This window comes from Pimephales promelas, chromosome 4 (assembly GCF_988280905.1).
Source record: "Pimephales promelas chromosome 4, fPimPro1.hap1.1, whole genome shotgun sequence".
NCBI lineage: Eukaryota > Metazoa > Chordata > Actinopteri > Cypriniformes > Leuciscidae > Pimephales > Pimephales promelas.
In genome coordinates, this window is record NC_142772.1 from 28,453,734 (window position 1) to 28,471,348 (window position 17,615).

General features: G+C 37.6%; 2 protein-coding genes across 9 annotated transcripts in view; both read left to right on the forward strand.

Annotated features, from left to right (window-relative positions):
• The window catches only part of pld2 (phospholipase D2), a 28,123-nt gene extending 19,867 nt beyond the window's left edge, over nt 1-8,256 (forward strand). For all 3 annotated transcript variants that reach the window (XM_039659312.2, XM_039659313.2, XM_039659314.2), the window contains 7 exons: nt 298-386; nt 476-589; nt 685-734; nt 973-1,107; nt 2,936-3,089; nt 5,971-6,088; nt 6,422-8,256. In XM_039659312.2, coding sequence (XP_039515246.2) covers nt 298-386; nt 476-589; nt 685-734; nt 973-1,107; nt 2,936-3,089; nt 5,971-6,088; nt 6,422-6,646 — 885 coding nt within the window. In that variant the 3' untranslated portion in view covers nt 6,647-8,256. The remainder of the gene's footprint in view (nt 1-297; nt 387-475; nt 590-684; nt 735-972; nt 1,108-2,935; nt 3,090-5,970; nt 6,089-6,421) is intronic.
• A 1,545-nt stretch (nt 8,257-9,801) lies between these two features.
• The window catches only part of mink1 (misshapen-like kinase 1), a 44,271-nt gene continuing 36,457 nt past the window's right edge, over nt 9,802-17,615 (forward strand). For 5 of the 6 annotated variants that reach the window (XM_039659333.2, XM_039659334.2, XM_039659332.2 and 2 more), the window contains exon 1: nt 9,803-11,008. In XM_039659333.2, coding sequence (XP_039515267.1) covers nt 10,952-11,008 — 57 coding nt within the window. In that variant the 5' untranslated portion in view covers nt 9,803-10,951. Of the gene's footprint in view, nt 11,009-17,615 lie in introns of all 6 variants that reach the window. The other variant, XM_039659331.2, reaches the window with a different exon arrangement.

The window sequence follows — 17,615 nt, forward strand, 5'->3', positions numbered from 1 at the left end:
GACAATAGTGTCTGTTGCTGTTAGTCGACATCTGTTGGTGCGGTGTGAATAAGCCATTGCAGGGATAATGTTACAGTAAGAATGTTTCGTGAATCTGGCTCCTGGTCGTTGGCTGTAGAACATTTAGTAAGGCAGCTTTACAGGAAATAGAACTTTTGTAAAGATCACATGCTGCAGCCCCCCATGTCCGTTTGATGCTCTTAGACAATCACATTATTTCAGTACCAGGTGCCCAGAGTTTAGCAAACAAGTGAGACAAATGAAACAAACCCCTCTCTGTCCCTCCTCTTTTTTTAGAATCAGTTCTTCATCAGCTGCTCAGATGAAAAGAATGTACACAACACCATTGGGGATGCTATTGTCAAACGGATCCTACGGGCTCACAGGTGTGTTACCTCTGTGAAAATAATACAAGTTTGGTCAAATAAAATGTATTCTGCAGTGTTTCTTATTAGTTTTGTTTGAATTGTTATAGTGAGGGGAAGAAGTACAGGGTGTTTGTTGTAATTCCCCTGCTGCCCGGCTTTGAGGGAGACATCAGTCAGGGAGGAGGAAACGCCATTCAGGCTATACTTCACTTCACCTACAGGTACACACACACACACACTCCAGCCCAGCTAAACATCTACATTAACACACACTCATGCGATCGTGTTTTGCTAAGATAACTTTTTCTGTGTGTAGAACGATTAATCGAGGAGAACAGTCCATTCTTTCAAGATTAAAGGAACAAAGTAAGTATCCGGCAGGAACATGTTTAGCTGTCTGTAATCCTGCCACTCTGGTAGAGTACATTTTTGGAAACTGTCTTCTTCTCCATCTGTTACTTTCACATTTGTCTTTTTATTAGTGACTAAATAATTTATCTGATGTTGTAGTTTTTAGCCATGTACTATAACATTCTACTCATTAACCAATCACAGTAATGGTTTACCATTTATTGTTTTAATGGCCGTCTCATCTTCTCATCAGTGCAGGAAGAATGGACACAGTATATCTCTCTGTGTGGTCTGCGCACACACACTCAGCTCGGCCAATCCCCTGTTACAGAGCTCATCTATGTCCACAGCAAAGCCCTTATCGCTGACGACCGTTGCTACATCATAGGTGAGACATTTGGCTTCGGATTAATACAATAAGACACAAGAGACTATGTCTATGTCTCAAAGATGGATGTAAGACAGATTGCTGAATAAATTAAAACTTTACTGTCACTTCGTATCAATTTAATGTGTCCTTGTTAAAGACATTTGTGTTGTTGCAAAAGTTTATATATATATATCTAGGCATCAAAGAATCTTAAAAAATATCACTGTTAAAAATATTAAGCAGCTCAACTGCAATTAGAGGATGATAACCAGATAATAATAAGACGAGTTTCTTGTCTTATTATTTATCTGGTTATAATGCTGCACCAAATCAGCATATTTGAAAGATTTCTGAAGGATCATGTGACACTGAAGAAAGTTATGATGCTGACAATTCAGATTTGACATATTAAACAGAAGAGTCATGTTAAATCATAATAATATTTCACAAAATTACTGCTTTACTCTTATTTTTTATCAAATAAATGCTGCCTCGGTGAACACAAGAAACATTAAACTTGTAGCTTGAAGCCCCCCTCTGATAGGATGACCACCATCAAACAAAGCAAATGTGGGATGATTACCAAGTGTGTGTGGGACAATGTGGGACATGTTACCAACACTAAAACATAACCTGAACCTGTTATATAATTTCTATATATATGTTATATAATGTATCTAACCCTAACTTAATAAAAACATTTGTATTCTGCCTTAAAGTTTCAACTGATAAAAATACTTTGTTCTTTCCAGAAAACACCATTAGGCTACATCACAATGTAACCTAACATGTCTTTATTTTATATGTCATTTCAACATCATGCAGTTAACTATTTATGAAACAGTTCTGACCAACTCCATGAAATTAGCTCATTGACGGTCTTGTATAATAAGAATTTATTAAATAAAAACTTTAATGTTTTTTTTGAAAGGAAGTGAATTAAAACACCACAGCAGGCAACACGTTGATAACGTTGAAATTAAGGTTTTAATTTACCGAATTATCAATTTGTTTTCTGACAGGGAACATTTGGAACGAATCACCGATCCACATTTTGATTGACAGCCATCATAGCCGTACTAGTGACAGTGTTTACTGCTTTCTTTTCAACCATTGGATAGGATTTAAAAAACGGCTGTTGTATTTGTACTCTGACGAAGCGCTGTTAAGTATAGACCATTTCACAAGATGTAAACAACACTGGTCCAGAAGCACTTCCTGTTTCAGTTTTTTAACACTACATAAAAGCTGGGATAAAATACAACCAACAGAACATTTAAAACTGAATCAAAAAGTTAAACAAACATCTTTAAGATGTTTTCTTTACATTTGAAATAAAGAAAACAGTTACAAACTGAAACAGGAAGTGCTTCTGGACCAGTGTTGTTTACATCTTGTGAAATGGTCTATAGGTGAAAAGCTGTGACACAAAAATAATAAATAAAATGGTTTATTAAAAAGGCAAAAGAATGCATGCACGTTTTCTTAATATGATAATTAAAACCAACAGACTGATGAAAATGTGGGACATTATCTTAATATGCGACGTGCGGGACACGGGGTGAAAATGCTGTACGGTACGGGTGGTCACCCTACCCACAGAGCCATGGTGGATAATGGTGAAAAATCATCAAAGCTCAACTTCGATCTGCTGACTGTCTTTAAATAATTTGTTTTATATAGGTTTAACAAAGCAACGTGTATAAAGTATCCCTGGGGAATTTGCACCTTGGAATGGGATTTAGGAATCGCTGACCCATGATACTATTTCCATGAAAAAGCTCCAAAATCCATCTGTTCAAATTTAAAGTTCTTCAAAATGTCCTTTCTCTCCTGTTGTTATCAGGGTCAGCCAACATCAATGACAGGAGCATGCTGGGCAGTCGTGACAGTGAGCTGGCAGTGCTGGTTGAGGATGAGGAAAGAGTTCCCTCAGTCATGAACGGAGAGGAGTACCAGGCTGGACCACTAGCACTCGCATTACGAAAGGAGTGCTTCAGGTGTGTATATACTTGAAAGCAGTGACAGAGATGCACCAGAGCATGTATTTAAAGTTGACAAGCTTTCTGTGAAGAAGTCAAAGTGTCGCAACCACCAATCAAATCAAATCTGTCAAACACATATACTATATGATTCTTACATCAGTCTTCTAGAGTCATGGAAGCACCTGAAATTTTTGCTTAGAAAAGTCATGACAATTTCCATAGTGAATGAAAATGTCTTTGGATATGCTTTGCTTGGAGGCTCAGAAAACTGGATTCTCCAGCGTTTCCAGCACTGAATCTACAGCGCTATGGCATTTTGAGTTATCAGTCTGAATCCAATGTGATTCAAGGTTGTGTACCAAAAAATAAAGGCAAGAAAACATGTCTTTCTATTGAGCTGTCATCGCAAACTGCAAGCAAGAACATACGTCCGCACTTCCATTTAAACTTTAAAGGTTTGGTGTTGGTAAGAGATTTTTGTTGGTAAGCCTGTGTTTATTTGATTTAAAAATACAGTAAATATTGTGAAAAGCTGAATCTTCAGCCTCAATTGTCAGTCACATGATCCTTCAGAAATAATTTTAACATGACGATTTGATTCATAAGAAGCATTTCTTATTATCAATGTTGAAAACAGTTGATACATTAGTTGAAACAATGATACATTTTCCCCCCAGCATTCTTTGATAAATATGAAGATCAAAAAACAGTATATATTTGAAATAGAAATCTTTTGTAAAATGTTAAATATCTTTACTCTCACGTTTGTAATGTAATGTGTCCTTGCTTAAAGCAACACCAAGGAACTTTTCCTCTGCGGTCCCCCTACAGGTTGGAAGCGGAATTGTCCATTATTGCTGTCGTAAATAATTCAGCCTACCGCATCCTACTGTCGCACGCTCTCTGTTTATCCAGCATCCGCTTTGGAATCATGATGACAATTCAAAAGCTAGCCGGCTGCTAGGTATCTTATATGTAGTTGTAGTCTACTGTCGAGTACGCTCCACCTATCAGCAATTATAACTCTTGCCGTAAAGCAAGTCAAATATGTAGTTTTCTTATGTCTCATTCGCACTACAGAAACGCGACCCGATCTGGCAATCTTACATTACATGGATATATCAGATAAAGGACCGCAAAGTGCATTTTACAATGTCACGACTTGATGAACCACTGAAACGATTTTGTAAAAATTCTTACTTAGTGTTGCTTTAATAGAAGTATTCATTTCTAAAAAAAAAAAAACAACCTTATTGAGCCCAAACTTTTGAATGCTTGTGTAGTTAGATTTACAACAAATGAGTTTTATGAGCTAGATAATGAATCGTTCAAGACGAAACACAAACCATGATTTACTGATGCGATTGATTATGAGGTAAGCCTGTAAAGCACAGATATCTTCAAGACTAGCTGACCTTAATGACTGTGACAAATTGAAGCATTTAATTTATGCAGTTTGTCAAGAAATGTCAAGCACAATTGATGGGAAATGAGTAACAGAGATACGAGTATGATATTATTAGTAGTCATTAGGCTTGTATCTTTTTGCATTTCTTCCCATGAAATACCTTAAACATAGTCATAATCCATCTCTTTTACATGAGAATGGTTCTGTAGCTAAGATGATAGATCTCTGTTTGTGCAGTGAAGCACCTCGGCATCCCATTTTGTCCAACTTCTCTCCTGTCTGTGTAGGAGTGTGTGAGTGAAAGAGAGAGGTGTGTGTGTGTGTGTGTGTGAGCAGAGCAATTTGTGTTGGCACGCTGCGTTCCATACTGCCAGCTACCAGAACATCTCTTGGTTGCCAAGGGAAACAGTGAGATGCTTCTAATGATGCATGTCTGCAGCACCTTTCACTGCTAGCCTTGGGATGTGACCTCAAGTGATTGTGTTAATGTCCGTCTCTGGGTCTTATGATTTGATTGAGTTATTCCACGTGAATCTCCTCCCATAATAGTTTTCACATTTCACATTTCTATTTGCTCTATGAGACTTTCCGCAGGCTTTCTACACCCCAAGGGTGCACTGTATCAGTCTAAATGAGTTTTTTGATATTTTCTTTTTTGATGTTGACTTGTCTTTAATGCTTAAAGTAAAATGCTCTGAAATTACCTCTTGATGTGATATGATTAAAAATTGAAATAAGATGTAGACTGAGATTTTTAGTCCTAGTCTGTTAAGAGCATTTGATTCAAAGGAGTTTTTTTTTTTTTTTAACTTGGAACTGGAAAGGGGGAGGAGGTGTTCTCACGTAATATCTATCAACATACTATGGTTTGTTTTGAAGTGTTGCCTTGCGAAACATAATTAAAACAATGATACATTTACATGACAACAATGTACTAAAAACGGAAAAGCTTTTCGCTTGCAGACAAAGCTGTCAAAACGATCCCCATTCACACAGATCTGCAAAAACGGCTGCATTATGCTGCAAATGCTAAAATAAAAAAACAATCCGCTAATAGACTGAACGTGTAATATGATGCGCTTGACATCACCGTTTTAACGCATTCGCTTTTTTGTAGTTTACACAGAGACAATAATAGTATCGTTATTTAAAAGTTGCGCTTTAAATCTGTTTTCTAAAGTTTGCGTCTGTGTGAAAAAAACACCATTGCTGTGTAAATTAATGGCAAAAATGCATAATAAGTATCCCGTTTTTAGTTGAAAATGGTGTTTTTTTTTCATTGTAAACCCCTGAGAATAAAGATGTACAACATTAAACTAGCATCTTATTTATTAGTTTATTTATTTCTATTACAACAGAAGTACAAAAGGTACTTATCAGCCTTTTAAAATTGTTTTGAACAAAGGAACAAAAAAAAAATTGAGAACGACTGCTCTAAATACTGTTTAGCTAAACTGTCTAAATTCACCCTTTGCCTCCTCTCCTCAGTGTACTTCTCGGAGCAAAATCCGACCCAACTCTGGACATCGATGATCCGATCAGTGATCATTTCTTCAACAATGTTTGGAACAAAATCGCCCAAACCAATGCCGTCGTCTATGAGAAGGTGAGGGACAGACCTTGTGTTCTGAATTCCCCCACACACCCTCTATGGCATTTATGAATCTGATGTCTTTAACTAAAGGTTTTCATTTAAAGTCGCTGTGCTGGGTTACTGATACAAAAGCATTGAATGCAAGTCTAAACTATGACAAAACCTGCAATTACTGTAATTTGCAGGTTGTGCAGCAGTCCTGCAGACAATATCAGCACTCCCATGCACTTCTATACTATCATTACCTAGATATTTACACTCACAATGCTAATCCTAGAGATCTCGATGGTTGCATGATCTAGTTATGGATTAGATTTCTGGAATCTTTTTTTCTTCACTGTGCAGGTCTTCCGATGTCTTCCCCTGGACTCCATCCGTAACTTGCGCGAGTTGCTGGGGAACGCGAACACGGAGAATCTCAGTCTTACCGACCCGGAGAAAGCCAGAGAAGAATTACAGGCCATCCAGGGCATTCTGGTCCATTTTCCGCTACATTTCCTTTGTGAGGAGTACTTGCTCCCGTCACTTAAGAGCAAAGAAGGAATGGTTCCTATGGAAGTGTGGACGTAGCAGGGAAAAGCATCAAATAGTTTGAAGTGTGCCAGTGAAACAGGATTTCAGAGTTTAAAATATCACACATCGGCTAACTAAGCTATAAGCTGCTGCCACACTTTTTTGTCTAATTATGTTTGGACTAACGTAATGGTAGGAAATGTTAACTCTGAACACTAACCCAAATACAGTGTAGAAACACATGCTGATCTTATATAAGAAGATAAATGCGTTTGTTAGGAGAATCACACGGTGCACTTGCTAATTTTATGAAGATACAATGAAATAACATCAGTCTTCTCCCCAAATGCCCATTACGGCCACAGATGTCATGATCTGAGTATTTAAGATGGCCGAGGATGTAAAGTGCTGCATATTATCGAGGATAAAATGAGGAACAAGAAACGGAAAGAAGAGAAAACAAGGCGAGAGAGAGGGTATTTTTGATGACTAAGGAACAGAACGTACATTTATTGTTGTGAATGTGTGTGGGTGGCAAGCATTGCTTTACCTTCTTTTCCCTCTCTCTTTATTTCTTTCTTTCGTGCACTACACCTCTCAATGCAGTGGCAGCAAATCTGTCAGAACATTTGTGGTTGTTATGGTGACGGTTATAAAGAGCTGACTTGGTCTTGGCTTCTGAGAGAGCGATAGAGAAAACGAAAGAAAGAGAGAGGAAGAATCAGGAATAAATAGACAAACCGTCAAAACAGGGATAACTGTGGGTGCTGGCGTACTTGGTAAGGGAACATTATGTAATGTTTTTTGAAACAGGTAGGGGGGAGTGTTACGGAGCGGGGATCAGGTGGGGCATCAAACATGGTGAGATATTCAGGGGGAGTCTCTCAGCTCAACATTTATCACCAACCACCTCATCTCCATGACAACCAGAAGAAATTATTGTTATGTAATTATGTCAGCGGCCCAGAAGGTTCCACTTTGGGTTTTTTGAAGGGGGTGTCGAGAGCACACTGGAGACCAGAAAAGCAAAGCTAATTTTGTCAATGCCCCACTTTGTAAATGATTAGTAATCTGCCCATGTAATGCTGTAGAATGTTGTAGGTGACTTTACCTGCACTGGAAGAGAATGTTTTTGGGTTTGACCACTGATGACACAATCATTAATATACTGTAACATTCTAATTATATCAAGCAGGCAACTTTATGAACTGACAATTATGTTAAAAAATCACTTTATACCTGCTGTATCTGCTTTTGCACATTTTTATACTTTTTATGTATATACAATTGATTTTATTTAGAAAGCATTCTGAGCTCACAAACTAATACTTAAATTAATATTGGCTAACACTATGTGTTTTCACAGCTTCTGAATGTCTACTATAGACAGCTAGGATAGACAGCATATTGAATTTTCTTCAGATGAAAACGAGGTTATAAAGGACAGACTTGTAGTTTTTACAACTGCATGCTTTCTATAAAGGTCCTAGATGACATGTCATTTTCATAAGTCACTTTCGAAAATGTTTTATGGTGTATTTGGCTACATGTATGACATGTATTTTTGGATTGACTATAAATGCAATATGATAGTTGTCTGAAAGCAATTGAGCAATCCGTTATTTTCCTTTCTGTTCTCCATCTGAATAAATACACCATTCACTTCATTGATGCTTTGTGTTGTTTGTCGTTCACCAGATCACAAAACTGGCGGTTCGGATCATATTACGTTTTTTACGTTACGAATCGGATCAGCAGGAATAAAAATTGTGCGGGGGAAACTTTGCTCTCCAATTAAACTTAAAGCTTACTTTAAGTCCTGCGATACCAGAGTAAAAGGCAAGTGAACAGACAGTAAACCAATTACAAGCATATAAATACAACATAAAGTCACAAATAAAGAAAGGTCTAAATGTAGCATTCATTTCGGGTACAGAAATGTAATAATTAAATGTAAAATAACACTATGTTCACGGAATAAATGCAATATAGATAAATCTTAAAGCTGTGTTTTGTTGTTTGATTAACATGTCAAACAGCTGGTATAACTTACACTGTCACTTTAAGACCATGTACGCACTGATCCAGTATAATGATACACATTCTATTTTTTTCTCATCTTGTTCACTTAAGTGTGCTTAAGAGAAAACTTGCTGAGACGGGTATGGACTGGCATAATTTGTGTGTATGTGTCCATCCCAGTGGAGGAATCAGTTCGAAGTTTGTGCGCTACATGTAATATGCCTCTCTCTCTCTGTGCGTGCCTCAGGTGTGTGTGGCTGTGCACGCACATGTAACAATGTGCGATACCGAAATAAATTATATTGCCTCTTCTAGCGTTGTAATGGTTTTTAAAATCTATTGAATGTGTAAACAAGGAAGAAAAAACATGTGCAAATGATAATTGCGTTAAACTTGTAACTGATCCACGAAATGTGGGGCTTTGTCCATTCGATCACGGATCAGCAACGATCTGTTTAATAACCCCTTCTTGTTAGAGATTCTCAGCCAACAAATTTCCTTTATTTATACAGCACCTTTCTTAAACTCAAGGTCGCTTTAAAGTGCCAACAAAACAAAATAACCAACGGAAACAGAAGAATTTAAGTAAATAGTGAATTAAGTAGGCTAAATGAAGACTTTTTTTAGAACCAAATAGTAAATAATATATATTTATTGTTAGCTAGCTCAACCAAATAGTTTAGAAAAGTTCTATAATTCACTCTCATGTCATTCAAAACCTGTAGCCTATGACTTTTCTTATGCGGAACAAAATAGAAAATATTAAAGAACGTTGAAAGCCAAATGTTGGCGAATACGGAAGGTCCACGAAGGTCAACGACATGAGGGGAAATGATGAATGTTAATATTATTATTTTTGTTTTTCCAGATGAACCATCCCTTCAATAAACATAAATTATGTCTTAAATTAGAAAATTGTTAAAGTGTGAGAGTTAGGCTTATGTAAGTTTATGAACAAGAACAACATATAATTGGCGTATAAAAACAATATAAGTCAATGTAATAATAAGCCTAAAAACATTTACAAAAAACAGCTAGTGTGATTATGTTCTGCTAGTTATTATTTTGTTAATGTTCTGCTATAGGTATTCCTGTACCTGTCTCCTTTGTAACTTACTCGGGAAGTTTGTCCCTGTTGTAGCACCGTAGCAACCCAGTCGAACAGTACAGGAAGACGGGAGTGAGAAAGTGCAGGGGAGGGGGGAAAATAAAGTGGCTGGAAAACAGTGTTGTGTATTCTTGCAGAGGACGGACGTCACAGCAGAAGTAGGAATAGGATCATACCAACACAGGAGAGAGAAGTTCAATCTGACCCATGAAAACAAACGAGATTACAGCAAAAGGACAAAGTTTATTCCCGAGGCGACTCGTTTTACTAACATCTTAATTATAGTAATAACAATAATGTAACGTTGTGCATCGTGACGAATCACTGCCTTAAAGGGTCCGGCCTGAAAACAAGGTGCTGTTTCTGATTTCCCGTTCTTCCCCTTGCTTTCTCTCCAACAAATCGGCAGAGGTTTTGCGCACAACCGGGAGGTGCCGCTGACTGACATCAGGAGGGAATGAAAGTTTGCCAGGCGGGCGGAATTTTATTCGACGTAAACACTTCTTGTTTTTGACACCAGGACCGTGTATTTCAACCCGAGACTCATTGTAGAGACTTTTAAAAACTGTGGACATTAACTGAGCCGAACAGTGACATCGAAATCCACACAGAAATCCCGTTTAAGGCGTGTGCGTGGGTTGCGCCGTAACATGACGGCTGTGGCAGATTGACGCGGATATCACGAGCGAGCGCCGCTGTTTTGGAGCTCGGCTTTTGACTTATCTTGAAGTTCTGCCTCTTTATTTACATATTTTGAGATTTATACTGCTCGTGCATACGCTATTCTACTGCTTTGACCGAGGTAGGATTGGCTTAACTTACGCAGTGCTGCCAAAATGAGTGTAGAGACGGAGTGTAGTGTGGCACATCTGATTCAAGCTCATGTAAATGTTGCCATGCAGTCTTCAGGATTATAGGCTCAATCTCTGCCTTTATCATCGATAAATGCTCGCTAGGCATTTCTCGAACACTTGCCTGAAGAACCGGATCACTTAGCCTTAAAGAACCATTTGTTCTCCGATAAACAAGAAACAAACATTTTATGGTCAGAAATCCTGCAGCTGTTGTCGGTTAAACTGTTCGCGGCGGGTCGAGCCAAATGTTTCTCCGGGGACCTCACAAGTTTTTATGAACTGTCCATTGAAATAAATATACTGATAAAATAAAAATACCGCTGTCGTTGCTGCAGTTTGGAGTACATATTTTCAATTTCCTCCTGAATCGCCGCAAAAATGTCAGAAAACGCACCTACGCGGAGTCTGGATGACATCGACCTGGCCGCCCTGCGGGTGAGTGTGTGTTGTTCACCTGTCAGAGGCCTTCACACCCAAACAAATCCATAACAGTATGATCTATCTATGCCGATATGGTTTATGAGGAAATGTATACATCAACGAGCTTTTAATAACGATCTTCAATGTTTGATTATTATGATTGATTAGTTCCTGCGAGCAGGTAAGTCTTGGGCCTGTAGCTATGTGTAATATAATAATTAAGGCCTGTAGTCTCTCTCTCTCTCTCTCTCTCTCTCTCTCTCTCTCTCTCTCTCTCTCTCTCTCTCTCTCTCTCTCTCTCTCTCTGTCTCTCTCTCTCTCTCTCTCTCTCTCTCTCTCTCTCTCTCTCTCTCACACACACACACACACATTTGTGTTTTGGGAGGGCCTACCTTGCAAATAAGTGTTGACATTGAATAGGCTTCCTTTGTAATCTTAGAATATCTTCTTTGTTGAATGGGGAATGCCCTGCAAAACATTAGTGTAACTTTACATTTAGGCCAACACTCACCATGTTTACGTACAAATGTAAAGGAATGATTCAGTAGTGTCTGTTTTTTAATGGCTTGGCTTCTTAGTTTTTTGGGGGGTTTTTTAACAAAAACTCAACGTTCCCCACTGGCCAGATGCCGGAAAGTCTTAGTTAATGGATATGTTTACAGCAACGATTGAGTCCGTTTTGTGAGGGGAGAAAATTAGTTACCCACATAGTATGGAGAAGTGGGCAGATTATTATCTTGACATTAATCCAGACTCTATGGCAAAAAGATGACAATCCTTCACCAAAGACCATTTTAGCAACAAATTACCCTACCTAATGCACTCTGTCAGTAAGATTTTGGAATATTTTTCAAACAATTCTCTCATGTTCACCCTGGCTGCATTAATCAGAAATACATTACAACTCGAATATTGTGAGATATTTTTACTATTTAAAACATCTCTTGTTTTTAATAGAAAATGAAATGCTTTTTTGCAGGATTGTGTGATGAATAGAAAGAAATCCTTGTAACATCAATGAACTTACTGTCGCATTGGCAAAGTTTAATGCATCTTTGCTGTATGAAAAGTATTCATTTATTTAAAAAATACATCTTACTGAACCCAAACCTTTACACTTTGCACATTAGCCTTAGAATTGCTGTCATATTGTGTTGTATACTAGAATAGTCTCTGTATTTCATGTGCAAGCAGAAGGCTAATCTAGTCTTCTAGCTTAGTGGTATGTTAGCAGGTGGCTAATCCAGTGCCTTAGGGGTAATTATGTTCACTAATTAGGTGAATTCCTGCATATAGATAAGGTAACGTCAGTCTGATTTTTTTTTAATTTATTTATTTATTGCATTTTTATGTGCTTTTGTCATTTTTGTTGTATTACTGTTTAGGTTTAAATTATTTTATTTTTCAGTTTTAGTTTTTATTTTTAATTGATTAGTATTCAACTTAAAAGTATTTCACTTAGTTTTCATCAGTGTCATACAGTAACTCAGTTGCCAAAGCAAAATTTCCAATTTCCATTTTTTTCATCTAATATTTATATGTATTTTTTCAGCTTTATTTCAATTAACAAAAATGTTTTTATTAGTTTGTCGAGGTGTGCGTCCTTCCCAAACAACTGCTTTGTAACTTGCGGACTGGACATGAACACGTCAGGACTCCATCCTTTTGACACTTCAGCAGTTACGCGTGTTAGTGTGGTTGTGAAAATGCCATAAACGTTAGAGCTCTGGCCGTAACTCTATATCTCTTGTGTGTTGGTACAGTGAGTTCCTGGGCACGGCTCTCCCAGGGTGTGATGTGTGTGATATTGCCCCTAGAGAGAGAGAGAATGAGCACGATGATTCACTTAAGCTCATTGTTTTATAGCCGTCCTATATAACACCCACATACAGTGTAGATGCACATTTAGGCAAGCAAAACTAATTTAGACTATCTCAAGAGTTCTGCCTTACATGTAGCTCCCTATCTAGAATCGCACACGGCCGAGGTGGTTTGTAGTTTCGTTGTATTGTTTTTGAACTTGAGAGCAACCTACTCTCCAGTTCACCGGTGGTCATCTCAGTTTCAGTTCTTGTAAGGATCACTTTTAAATAAGATTGACTTGCAAGTTGCCAGAGCATCAAACTTGGCAGAAGCAGGTGAAGTTTTTGCTGGCGCCTGAATTTTGTAGAGTCATGTATTTAAATTGGGCTATTATTACATAACATAGACTGTAAGAAAAAAGATGGATGACGCACCTTCATTTTTTTTCATTGTAGAAAAGTGAAACCGCCAATGTCTCAATCTTGCGCTCATTCGGGTACACAGTAGTGAACTCGGGACCCGAATCTGCGCAGTAGTGAGAGAGGAGAAGTATGTAGTGGAGCCGAGGTATCAAGGCCCCACCCACACTCCTGCAGAATCGGTTAATACAGTTTACCGCAGAACAACTCATGTCAGTGTGAAATACACAGTTATGGAATTGTAGAAATTAAAGCTCCAAACTCCTCCTGAAATCCTGAAAAAAGTCTGTTGGTCAGAGAATTGTGAAGTGTCACTCCCGTTTTTATAACATCAAATAACTAACTAAAACCAAACTACCTAAAGTGACAGGAACCATCTTTAGAACATTTTTATTTGGAATGTAAATTGAATTAGTTTTTTCCACAGGCCATTAGACTACATTAATGGCTTGTGTCCACTGAGTGGTACGGTACAGTACAGTACGGGTCGGTAAACCATGATCTGGCTAGCGTTTCCACCGCCAACAGTATTGTTTGCCGGAAAGAAGCGATCGACGTCATTTTCATGCGAAGAAAGCAACATAGTAAACAAGAACAACAACAACAACAATGGATGACATACAGCAGATCTTGTTCCTGCTTCTTGGCATGTTTGTCACAAGAAACAAGCGCTGGCATTAGGCGTTTCTCAATACCAAATAGCCTACGCAAAGTCAGACTCGGGAGAATGTCTCCCGAGGACGCAAGTCCAGTAATTCTGCACGTTCTTGAATGCGCCACTCAGCTCGCTCTGATACTCCGCTTATCTCTTTATGTACATTTTAGGCAACAATAAAACGGAATATGTTATAAAACACCGCTCTGCTTCTTTTCAATTTCATTTAAACACATTTTAAACATTATAAGCACACAAATGTGGTTCAGGGCAGGCAACGCACAGCCTACTGATTATATTCACTGCATGTAACGTTATATGGTATACATTTATAACAAAACTAAATATAAAACACAACCCTGCCTCTTTTCGTTTAAATTTAAAAATATTAAACATATTCCAGGAAATATGTAATGTATTGCATATTGCATTGGTACAAATGTTGCAATACACAACATTACAGATGATCTTGTAATAAAATAAAAAATGACAACACTATCTCTTTTTGTTAAATTTCAGTTTTATCAATAATATCCATTAGAAAAGTATAAGTAAAAGGTACAGAAGCTATACATTAAAGCTTTAATAACATAAAGCAAACCATTCAGTCAAATAAACAAATTCAGCGCTCAAATATATGAAACTTCACTTAGTAAACTTCACAATAACAGTAGTATTATTTCAAATGTATATTAAAAAAATGCCGTATCTAATGCCCTTGTAGCACGCGCAAGTGACGATACTCTGTCAACCAATCAATATTCTGCGGTGAGATTTAGCTCCACCTTTTAGTACCGTACCACTGTGCTAGGTACCCCAACAGAAGGGTACCCAAAAAGTAGTATGGTACTTTTTGGTAACATTCACAACACTTTTGACAGTGGAAATGCAAATAATTGTGTACCAAACCGTACCGCTCAGTGGAAACGAGCCATAAGAGGGCGGTGTTTATGACCTATACAGGGACTGACCACCTGGTTGGATGCGCCACTCAAATCGAAACGTTTTGGCTTCACTTTTCACGACTTGTGTGGCATACTTGTTACATAATCATAATAGCAGCCCATTTGACTGTTGGGTTGCTTATGTAAATGCAACAAATGCTAATAACATCTTAACAGAAACCAAAAATATCAAATAGTTGTGATTTAAGATATTGGTTAAACCAACTAATAAATAATGCATGTCATGATGACTAGAAAAATCTGCTATACTGTACCTTACAAAATGTAACAGAAGCTTGTTATTGACTGATCAAAATAAACCAGCTGAACATGTGCCTAAAGCCAGATGTTTGGCATACATTGGGCAAGAAGAGAATATTTATTAATGTTTGTTGGTATCTGTATTCATGAGGTTGCAGGTTAATGATGTAACTTGATCTAGTGATGCTTAAATATTGATAACCGTTGGCTGACTCTGATGGGTATTACTTTAGTGTCTAATGGTTTCATCTTCATGTCAGATAGCTGCATGCTGTTATATTTGCAATATAGCTGCAATATTTCTTAGTTGATCTTGTTTTCAAAGCTGAAAGGTGCAATGTGTAAAAATGAATGAATGAAATGAATGAAAATCTATTAACAGAAATGCAATATGACATCCATAACTGTGTTCAGTGGTGTATAAAGAACTTGCTTAATAAACCGTAATGTTTTTATTACCTTAAAATGAGACGTATCTATATAACCACAAGCACCCCCTTCTGTGAAGGTTGACATATTGTGACGTCATGTTTCTACCGTGGCCGACAGTGAACAAACTGCTCTACAGAGCGTGTTTCGTCACTTCCTCGAAAGAGAAGTAGCAGAAAGCTAGAAGCTAGCCATAGACACAGTGACTAGTGAGTTTTCCCTTGTCAGTGGTGTAAAATATGCAGTTGGATTGTTTCATGTAACTTAGTTCTTCTCCATCGCTGTATTATGTGTTTGCTATGTAGGGAGAATTGTGCTGGTTACGTTTGTGAGATAATCAGCTGCTTACTACTATTATATTACAGTGTTTCCCCTACCATTGTTTTAGGGGGGCGACCAAAAAAAAAAAAAACGACCCCCACCCCCCTAAAATGCTGACGAAATCCAGTTATAAAAAAGGATTTTACTGTATATTTTCGTGGAATAAATAGAAAGCGGTTCAGTACACTTGAAATCAAATCGCAATGTAGACTAGTGTGTGTGAATATTAAACCACAAAGACTATTTAAATACGAATCCTGCTTGCCTTATTCCATGTGAATGAATGGTGCTGCCGACGCAGTTTCATTTATCACACACACAAACACGCGCACGCACTGAAGAAGCACGTGTGACGCTTGCGCTGTTTTTTGCCTATATGAAGACAAAAATGCATGAACTTCCTCTCCAGGCTTTAGATCCACTCTGAAAGCCACTTTGTGATCATTTAACCGCTTCATTTGAGAAACTATCATCATGACATAAATGCATAGAAACTCAAAAGATCTTTGCGGCAACCCTTCAAAATAGTTAAAAGTTCGTTTTAACTTGACAGAAATATATTACTGTTGTACTGTAGAATTTAGATATGTCCTAATGAAATAATAGACTAACTCTAATCCAAATAAATTATGAAGTGTTTAAATTTGTAAATGTATCCATGATGTGGTTTATATTGAACTGTGGTACAGAAACTTTGCTTTCTCTGCTGTCTCAGACAACGAGATGTTTGTCCCGTTTTAGCCACTGTAGCTTCTTCGAAAGGGTGGAGTGAGCAGTGGGCTGAGCCATTAGTGCAACTCACAACTGACCCGCTAGATGATGCTAAAATCTACACACTGCACCTTTAAAGGGGCAGTATTTATATTTTATATGTGAATAAAACCCTAAATACAATCTGTTCATCATATAAAGCGATCATGTCTATTTAGAAATTGAATTAGAATTTGGACTAAACCACTCAATTCATGTGGATTGGTTTTACAATCTGTTTATTTGTTAAGCATCAAAGTGGACAGAAATAGCTTGGATTTCATCAAAAAAGATCTTCATTTGAGTTCTGAAGATGACCCGTCTTGCGGGTTTGGAACGACATGAAGATGAATGAGTAGCCAAATTAATGAAAGAATTTTACATTTTTGCGTGAACTGAAAACATCCTCAGGCTGAAAACATTGCGTGCTTCAGTGTGTGTGGTATATGAATCCGCATGTGACTCTGCGCCATTCATTCATAGAGACATGCAGAACATGTATGATTCCTTTTTAAATAGTCTTTATGCGTTTTAATATTCACAGACACTAGTCTATATCATGATTTTAAGTTTACTGACCCACTTTTCATCCAAGATCTGACAAATTCTGTGAAATAGGGCGGTATGTGTCTATACAGTAAATTCAGTTTTTTGCCTGGATACCATTATTCCGTCCGTGTTTTCAGCATCACAGGAATGAAATAATATGGCCCTATGGATGTCAACCGCTGTGAAACACGAAGAAGTCGTCTCCGTCACTTACTGATCCAGCATCAGTGATGGCATTGTATTTCTTCAATTTAATGTACTGACTGTGACATGAATAAACAATTAGCCTAACGTTGTATTATTAACTAAGATGAACAAATACAGTACCAAATGTGTTGCTCATTGTTCATAGATTAGCCTAATAATGAACAAATGAACCTTATTGTAAAGCGTTAGATATAAATTCCTTACAATTTAGAGTTGGACATGGACTTAAGATTTAATTTAACTAGATGTATTTCCTTAAGCTAACACTATGGCTTGGATAAAAA